At 44.1% G+C, this 10,081-nt stretch overlaps 1 protein-coding gene across 2 annotated transcripts in view; it reads left to right on the top strand.

Moving 5' to 3' along the window:
- Positions 1–8,142: 8,142 nt before the first annotated feature.
- The window catches only part of CTDP1 (CTD phosphatase subunit 1), a 97,697-nt gene continuing 95,758 nt past the window's right edge, over positions 8,143–10,081 (top strand). Inside the window, exon 1 of one of the 2 annotated variants that reach the window (XM_067015089.1) lies at positions 8,143–8,680. In XM_067015089.1, coding sequence (XP_066871190.1) covers positions 8,376–8,680 — 305 coding nt within the window. In that variant the 5' untranslated portion in view covers positions 8,143–8,375. The remainder of the gene's footprint in view (positions 8,681–10,081) is intronic. The other variant, XM_067015092.1, reaches the window with a different exon arrangement.

Below are 10,081 nucleotides of genomic sequence, written 5' to 3'. Positions count from 1 at the left end.
AGTGTGTAAGTCTGGAGAAGAACAGAGGTATAGTGTTTTAAGATCTATATATTGTTTGGAAGGAAACTGGAATATTCACTTTAAATTTACTAAGTTAGGAATACAAGGTTCTTTCGGCTTCCTGGACCCAATTCCAATGCATGTGTGTGTGTGTGTAGGCTTCCCCTCACCAACAAGAAATTCTCAGATGCCAGCAGGATGTCCAAGAATTCGAATCAATCCTGATACTGTCTCCCTGGAGATGGAATCAGATTCTACAGGTTAAGGATCAGTCCCACAAGACAGCCCTCCACTTCAGACTCCAGTCAAAAGCCCAGGTTTCATGCTCCTGACCCACCGGAAACAAATTCGAGATCCCAATGACCCCCTCCAACTCAGGATGCCAATCAAAAGTCCAGTTGTTACTTGTACTTCTGATCGACTGGCTATGAATCAGAGGTTTCCACAACCTCCACCTCAGGTTGGATTAATTTGCTAGAACAGCTCACTGCACTCAGGAAAACCCATTTTCTTACTGGATTACCAGTTTATTACAGAAGGATATGGAGAAAGGATACAGATGACATCCAGATGAGAGAGATACACAGGGCAAGGTGTATGGGAGGGGCGTGAAGCTTCCATGCTCCCTCCAGGTGCACAACTCTGCCAGGTCTCCACATGTTCACCAACTTGGAATCTCTCCAAATTCTGTTCTTTTGGGTTTTTATGGAAGCTTCGTTACTTAGGCACCATTGATTAACTCACTGGCCGTTGGCAATTGATTCAACCTCCAGCCCATCTCTCCTCCCTGGAGTTCAGGGTCGAGGTGGGGATGGGGTGAAAATTCTAACCCTCTAATCATTTGGTTGGTTCTCCTGGCAACCAGCCCCTACCCTTAGGTGGGGCCCTACTGAAAGTGTTTTCAGGAACTAAGGACAAGAAACCAAATATTATCCCATTGTTCTTATCACTCAGGAAATTCCAAAGGTTCTGGGAGATGTGATCCAGGCACTGTGGATGAAGACCAAATATATATTTCTCCTATAAATCACAATACGCAAAGATAAACTTCAATGGTGATCGCCAAAAGAAAAAAAATGGAGTAAGAAAAAATATAAGAAAATAAACAGAAAACCAGATCTCAATATATCCCCAAAGGGAAAAAAAGATGATAAGGGAGAAAAGATATCCAAAGAAAAATTGGAAGGTTAAATATAAATGTACTGGATTTTCCAACTAAAAGATGGAGATTGTCAGAATGAATTATAAAAGTCTAGCTAGATGCCATTTATAAGAGAATACCTAAACTAAAGGTGTAAAAAGTCTAAAAGTAAAAGTGAAGTATATACCAGGCAAGCATTTATTTAAAAAAAGTTAAGACAGTCATATTATTTCAAGCAAAAAACATTTTAATAGATAAGCATTATTCAGGATACAGAGAGCTCTACATAACAAAAAGTTTCAATTCCTCAAGGATATAAAAATTGTTAACATGTATGCCTTAATAACAACCTCCGCCCCCAACATGTTTGTGTATGTATGTATGCATACAATTGTGTGTACGTGTTGTGTGTGTACACACAAAAAACTAACAAAACTACAGAGAGAATTTGGTAAACTCACTATCACAGTGAGAGATTTCAACATATATCTCTCAATCATTGCTTGGTCAATCAGGAAAAAAAATGGGAAATTTTAATAACACATTCAACAAGCTTAACTTATTGAGTAGATACAGACTCCTGATTCAAATAAGGAAAGATGACACATTCTTTTGAAGTACATATTAACCATATACTGGAATTATGTTAACTGCATTAAATTTCAAAGAAGTAGAATCATTCAGATTATGCTATCTAACCATAATGCAATTAACTTAGAAGTCAACAATTTAAAAAAAGGAGAAAAATTCCCATGCTTTGGACATTTTCAAATATAACCCATTTGTCAAATAAAAAGGTCATAATGGATATAAATGAATAACTGAATGACTGGTAATGAAAAAACTACATATCCAGACTAGTGAGATGAAGCAAGAGTGATATGCAATAGCACACAAACGGCATTGAAGTTTTACTTTAAAAGAAGACAATCTAAAATTAATGCTTTAAACATCCAATTTAAGATACTAGAAATAAGAATGAATCCAAATAAATTGACAAAATTCCTAGAAAATGCAATTTCCGAAATGACTCAAGATGAAATAGAAGGTGTGAATAGACCTATAACTAGGATAGAAATTGAATCATCACGGTAAAATCTTCCCACAAGGAAATAGCAAGACCAAAGTTTATAAAGGCTAGTTACACCAAACTTTCAAGAAACAGATCATTCCACACTTACAAAAAAAAATCTTTCAGAAATAGAACTAGAAATAGAAAAGAAAAGCTCCGCAACTCATCTCATGACACCTACTGGCCTTGAAATCAAGTTAAATAAGGATAATATAGAAGAGGAAACATATGGACTATTCTCACTCATAAACATGGAATGCATAATTTTAGTTATGTAAACAGAATTCATATATCTGTGTGCATATGTGTATATGTACATGTATGCATATATATGCATATACATTATAATTTTAACAAAGGAAAAAGCCACATGATCACCTCAAAAGATGCAGAAAACATTTGATAATATTCTAAGATAGTCATAAGAATCTTTTAAGAGACTATGAATAGATTGAAGTTTCTTTTACCTGATCATGAATATACAAAAAACAGTCATCACACATCTTTCCTAATGGGAAAATGTTGGAAACATTCCCCTTAAAATGTGGAATAAAACAAGGATACCACAATAACTGATCCTGTTCATCATTGCAGTATAGGGATAAATTAGCACATTAAGACAAGAAAAGAAATAAAGCTTTAAAACTTGGAAAGGAAGCAATAAAACAATTATTTGTAAACAATATGAACTCCTACGTTGAAAACTCTGAAGAATCTACTGATACACTATTTAAAATAAAAGAACTTATTAAGGTAAATGGGTATAAGATCAGTTCACAAAAATCTACTGCATTTTTATATACCACCAACAGTCAATTAGAAAATGTCAATTTTTTAGAAGTATCATGTATCAACAAAAGTATCAACAACAAAAAATAAAGTAACTAGGAATAAATCTAACCAAAAATGTGCAAGTCCTATATGCAGAAAATTATAAAACCTTATTGGAAGATTTTAAAGGGGGCCTAAATAACTGGAGTGATATACTATTTGTGGGAAGATTCAAATAACAAAGATGTCACTTCTCCCCAAACTGAATTATAGATTCCATATAGTTCTGATCAAAACTCTAACAGGTTTTATCAATAAACTTGACACATTAATTCAAACATTTATGAAACAAAGGCCAAGAATAGCCACAAAACTTCTAAAGAAACTTCGAAATAAGTAAACTACTGTGGGGCAATTGCCCTCCCAAATGTCATGCCTTATTTTGAAGCTACAGCAATTAAGACGATACAAGAACAACCCAGAATAGAAAGTCCAAAATAAGCTCATACCTTTATGGAGACTTACTCTGTATCAGATATGGCACCACAGCTCAGTGAGAACAAGGTAAGCTTTTCAATATATAGTGCTGGGATAATTGGTTACCCACATGGGAAAGAAATCAGATCCCTGCCTTACAACATATACAAAACATCCATTTCTTATTATTTAAAGATTAGCTGTAAAAGGCAAATTTTTACAAATTTTAGAAGTAAAAAAGGAAGCTATCTTTATAACCTCAGGTTAGCGAATGCGTTCTTAAAATTAAGGACTTCTGTTCTCAAAAGATCATGAAAAAGACAAGCCAAAAATTGGTAAATGATATGAGTAACATATGAACAGTAAAGGAGCTGTATTCAGAAACCATAAGGAACTACCACCACTCAACAAGAAAAAGACAAACAACCCAATAGAAAGGTGAGCAACAAACTTGAATAGACATTTTGCAGAAAACAAAAAAAGTAAATTTTAAAAAACAGGAAAAGATACTAAGCCAAAAGGCTATCAGAAGAGTGCAAATTAAAACCACAACCTAATTTTAACACAGATTTTCATTTAGATTGGCAAAGATAAAGAAGTCTGATAATACCAAGTTGTTGAGAATGTGGTGAGAATATAAACTGAGACAACCATTTTTGCATTATCTCATAAATCTGAACATTTACATATCCTGATTCAGCAATTCCACACTTAGGCACATATCCTCAGATTTTAACTCTTTACACCAAGTAACACGGCAGAAGTATGTTCACTGTAGCAATTTTCAGAATATCAAAAAGCGAAAACAATCCAAATGTCCATTCACAAGATAATAGATAAATACATCCTGGTATATTCACACAATGAGCTATTATATAGAAGTCTCAATATATAAACTATACCCAGATAAAATAATATGAATAAAATTCGGATTCATAGTGATGAATGAAAAAGCCATTCAGATTTAAAAACATGATGCATTTTTATAAACCTCAAAAAAAAGTTTGACTAAACAGTATCTTTGTGCATACATATATACAAATGCAGTAAAACACCATACAAAAGGAGAAAGACAAACATGAAGCTGAGGATGGCAGATACCTCTGGTGGGGAATCAAGGAGATAAGATGGGATGGTAAGGAATGCATAGGTAGTTGTAACAATATTGGTCATGTTCTAGATTTCAGATTGGCAGATATGTTCATTTTAGGGTTACACAGTCTTTGGTATGCACATAATTTACATAATTTTTAAATGGGGGGAGAGAGAGAGATCCAACTAAAGACCATGACAGGTCTACCTCAGAGATATTACAGGTTTGGCTCCAGACCATTGCAGTAAAGTGAATATTGCAAGCCTCACAAATTTTTGGTTTCCCAATGCAAATAAAAGTTATATTTACATTATACTGTAGTCCATTAAGTGTGCAATAACATTATGTCTAAAAATAAGCATACATACCTTAACTTAAAAATACTTTACTGTTAAAAAAAATGCTAACCATTCTCTGGGCCTTCAGTGAGTCGTAATCTTTTTGCTGGTGCAGGGTCTTGCCTGGATGTTGATGGCTGCTGACTGATCAGGTCGGTGGCTGCTGAAGGCTGGGGTTGGTGTGGCAATTTCTTAAAATAGGACAGCAGTGAAGTTTGCCACATCAATTGACTCTTCCTTTCATGAACGATTTCTCTGTAGCACGCAATGCTGTTTGAAAGCATTTTACCCACAGTAGAACTCCGTTCAAAATTGGAGTCAATCCTCTCAAATCCTGCCGCTGCTTTATCAACTAAGTTTATGTAATATTCTAAGTCCTTTGTTGTCATTTCAACAATCTTCATAGCATCTTCACCAGTAGATTCTGTCTCAAGAAACCACTTTCTTTGCTCATCCATAAGAAGCAACTCCTCATCTGTTAAAGTTTTATCATGAGATTGCAGCAATTCAGTCACATCTTCAGGCTCCACCTCTAATTCTAGTTCTCTTGCTATTTCCACCACATCTGCAGTTACTTCCTCCACTGAAGTCTTGGGTCCCTCAAAGTCATCTATGAGGGCTGGTATCAACTTCTTCCAAACTCCTGTTAATGTTGATGTTTGGACCTCTTCCCATGAATCACGGATGTTCTTAATGGCATCTAGAATAGTGAATCCTTTCCAGAAGGTTTTCAATTTGCTTTGCCCAGATCCATCAGAAGAATCACTATCTATGGCAGCTATAGCCTTACGAAATGTGTTCCTTAAATAATACGACTTGAAAGTTGAAATTACTCCTTGATCCATGGGCTGCAGAATGGACGTTGTGTTAGAAGGCATGAAAACAACATTAATTTCACTGTACATCTCCATGAGAGCTCTTGGGTGACCAGGTGCATTGTCAATAAGCAGTAATATTTTGAAAGGAATCTTTTTTTCTGAACAGTAGGTCTCAACAGTGGGCTTAAAATATTCGGTAAACCATGTTGTAAACAGATGTGCTGTCATCCAGGCTTTGTGGTTCCATTTATAGAGCACAGGTAGGGTAGATTTCGCATAATTTTTAAGGGCTCTAGGATTTTCAGAGTGGTAAATGAGCATTGGCTTCAACTTCAAGTCACCAGATGCATTAGCCCCTAACAAGAGAGTCAGCCTGTCCTTTGAAGCTTTGAAGCCAAGCATTGACTTCTCCTCTCTAGCTATGAAAGTCCTAGATGGCATCTTCTTCCAATATAAGGCTGTTTCATCAACATTGAAAATCTGTTGTGTAGTGTAGCCACCTTCCTTAATTATCTTAGCTAGATCTGGATAACTTGTTGCAGCTTCTACATCAGCATTTACTGCTTCACCTTGCACTTTTACATTATGGAGGTGGCTTCTTTCTTTAAACCTCATGAACCAACCCCTGCTAGCTTCAAACTTCTCTTCTGCAGCTTCCACACCTCTCTCAGCCTTCATAGAGTTGAAGAGCGTTAGGGCTTTGCTCCGGATTAGGCTTTGGCTTAAGGGGATGCTGTGGCTGGTCTGATCTTCTATCCAGACCACTAAGACTTTCTCCATATCAGCAATAAGGCTGTTTCGCTTCCTGATCATTCGTGTGTTCACCGGAGTAGCGCTGCTAACTTCCTTCAGGAACTTGTCCTTTGCGTTCACGACTTGGCTAACTGTTTGGCGCAAGAGGCCTAGCTTTCGGCCTATCTCAGCTTTCGACAGGCCCTCCTCACTAAGCTTAATCATTTCTAACTTTTGATTTAAAGTGAGAGACGTGCGACTCTTCCTTTCACTTGAACACGTAGAGGCCATCGTAGGATTAATAATGTGCCTATTTTCAATATTGTTGCGTCCTAGGGAATAGGGAGGCCCGAGGAGAGATACTGAGACACGAAACGCACGTCAGTGGAGCAGTCAGAACGCTCACAACATTTATCAGTTAAGTTCCCTGCCTTACCTGGGCGCGGCTGTCAGCGCCCCAAAACTACAACAGCAACACGGAAGGCCACCAATCACAGATCAGCGTAACCAGTAACGACGGAAAAGTTTGCTTGAATTACCACAATGTGACACTCAGATAGGAAGTGAGCAAAGGCTGCTGCAAAAATTAGTGCCGACAGACTCGCTCCATGCAGGGTTACCACAAACCTTCAATTTGTAAAAAACGCAATATCTGTGAAGCAGAAGAAAGCAAAGCGTTGCAAAATTATGCACGTACTACTGTTGAGTTGTCTGCCTTCCTTAAATTACGTCAGCTTTTGCTTCATGCACCTGGGGGCTCTGCCGTAGGGACAGGTGCTTATGTTCAAATCCCACCAGAGAAAGTGCAGCTCTTCAGAAATCCTATCAAGAAAGACCTTGAAGGCCCCCGCTGACGACCGCTCCCACTCCTCCCTGACGGCTCGGCTTGTCTCCACAGTGGCTCCCGGTCTCTGCGTACAGTGCACCTGCCCTCCCCAGGAGGGCAAGACGGCGAGTCGGCTCCGACAGCGCGGGAGGGGCCAGACCCCTAGAAGACCCCCAAAACACGCACCCCAGGGCGATGCGGGAAACCCGGCGCCCACCAAGCTCCAACCCCAGACCGCGCACAGCATGCTGGGACCACAGTCCACCACTCCCGCGAGGCACGTCGGGATTCCAAACGCCTGACTAGGATTCATGGGACAGCGGCGCGCTGCACGCTGGGCCTCGTAGTCCCACGACGGACGACCGGCCTCACCACGTGATGGGAGGAGTTGTGGGACGTCAGCCCCTGTTGCATGCCGGGACCAAAAGCGCCTGATGGGGTTTCCGGGAATTCGGCCTCGCAGTCCTAAGACACCAGCCAGCCCTCAGCGCATAAGGGGTTGTGGGAACAGCAGAGCGTTGCATGCCGGGACTTGTAGTTCTCATAGACGCCGGCCCTCAGCCGGTGACTGGGACTGCGGGACAGACACCCTCGTTGCACGCCGGGATTCACGGCGCCTTACGGGGATTCGTGGTACAGAGGGGCGCGTTGCACGCCGGGACTCAGAGTCCCACGATGTCCAGCCTCAGCGCCTCACGGGGCTTCTGGGCCGGCAGCCCCGCGTTGCATGCCGATCCGCAGCCCCAGATGCCGGCGCTTATGGGGTGGATAGGACGAAGGAACACTGTTCCCAGCGGGCCCAGTCGCAGAAGCGCGGTCCTAGGACGCGCCCAGTTCCTATGGCCGGCGGAGGACTTCTCGGGCCCCGCGTGGGCGTGTTTACACCCAGGCCCTCGGCGCCTGCGCGCACGCACGCGGTGGCACGTGACGTCGCACGCTGTCCCGGAAGTCGGCGCGGAACGGGCGGCTGGTGGAAGCCGGTGCCGAAGGGAGAATCGCAGCGCCGCTGCCGCCTCCGCCTGGGCCTGGGTCGCCCGGTAGCCCGCGATGGGCGCCGAGCCCTGAGCGCCCACCGCCGCTTTTCCACAGCGTCTTTGCTCGGCTGTGATGGAGGCACCGCCCGGCGGCCGCGTTCCCGCCGAGGGCGCCCAAACGCCGGCCGTGGCCGAGGTGCGCTGCCCCGGCCCCGGACCGCTGCGCCTGCTCGAGTGGAGGGTGGCGGCTGGCGCGGCCGTACGCATCGGCTCTGTGCTGGCCGTGTGCGAGGCCGCCGCCTCCGCGCAGCCCACCGGGCCCGCCCCTACCCGCCCCGGCTCCGGGGGCTGCGTGCGCACTGAGCGCAGGCTGAGGTCGGAGCGCGCGGGCGTGGTGCGGGAGCTGTGCGCGCAGCCCGGCCAGGTGGTGGCCCCCGGGTGAGTGGGAAGGAGGGAGGGGGCTGAGTTCTAGAGGGAGTTCTGGGCTTGGGCTGGAAGGGGGTCCTGGCCCGGCACTGGGTGGGAAAGGGTCTCCGGGGCTGCAGCTGAAGGCTGCGCTTCGGGAGAACTTTGTAACTTAGAGCCCGCAGCTGCGTGGCTGCCTGTTTTTCTAAGACTGGATGGCAGTCACTACTAGTGATTTTACTAATCAGAGGCAGCTGACGTAAAAAAAAAAAACTCTCCGTCGCCGAAATTGCACTCTTTGTAAAACAGTTGTGTTCCCTTTTCTCTCTTCCTGTAATAGATGCCTCCCCCCAAGATTTCACGTTTGTAAATTATGAAAACTAGGGGGTCATAGTGCGTACAGGACGAATCAGGCGTACTCCATGCTTGCTGTCGCAGTTCACCTGTTGGGAGGCGTGCACTTACTTAGGTTCTAGTAAACCTTGTGAAACGTGCTTGTAAAACTTGGTGCAATTCTGCATCTCAGCTCAGGAAGGGGGTGCGGCCTGGGCACAGGTAGATCAGGATGAGTAGTAGTAGTGCACCCTCCTGCCACAGGCTTTTGCTGTCGTACTTCTGTTTTATAGTAAAGGTTTTTCTCTTCTGTTTTAAAGTGTATGAACCTGTCAGTTTATATCTTCTCCCTACCTTGACCAGTGTTGTGCACAAAGGCGTGTGCATGTGACTGGTGTGGTTGTTTTCATCGTCAGGAATAGAAACCTGGGGCAGGTGAGCATTCCTGCCTCCTGCTTTGTGACTGGTGTGCAGTTTTCCTCTGTGGGGACCCCAGTACCCTGGGTGCTCCGTTCCCTTTCTGCCCACCCTGGCCCTCCCCGGGGGCAGGAGGGGCATCAGTCCCTGCTTCTCTCCCTGGGGCCCTAATTGCCCCTCTGGCTTTTGAGCACCTTCTACCGAGTCCACACGGCAGTGGGTGGCCAGGATAGAACTGGTCTCCCTCACAATCCTGGGAGTCTCATCCCGCATCCTCACATCCCCGGCACTGGGTGGGAAAGGGTCTCCGGGGCTGCAGGTGAAGGAGACCAGCTCCGCCCCCAGAGCTGTCTGCCTGGCCGCCTTTAGGGGAGAGGGGCTCGCTGTGCTGTGTGTGTGTGTGTGGCACACTGTTGGCATTACTTTGAAGTCAGGTCCTACCTGACCATTGCTTGGTCCATAATGAGCCTGTAAACCTGCCAGCTAAACGATGGAGGTGCACCCTGATGCTGCTGTTTCACTGTGTAGAAAACCCCTGCGCGAAAGACCTCTTCTCCACGTGGTTCTGTTCCTCTGCATGGAAAAGGCCACCAAGGCCCAGACAGCCCAGTTACTGGTCACAGCAGTTAGTGAGACTCACGTGCGTGCATGGGTCAGGACAGCCAGGCCTGCAGATCAGAGTAG

This window comes from Kogia breviceps, chromosome 15, assembly GCF_026419965.1.
Source record: "Kogia breviceps isolate mKogBre1 chromosome 15, mKogBre1 haplotype 1, whole genome shotgun sequence".
Classification (NCBI taxonomy): domain Eukaryota; kingdom Metazoa; phylum Chordata; class Mammalia; order Artiodactyla; family Physeteridae; genus Kogia; species Kogia breviceps.
Note: the sequence above shows the minus strand (reverse complement) of the source record. Positions and strands in the feature narration are given on the sequence as shown.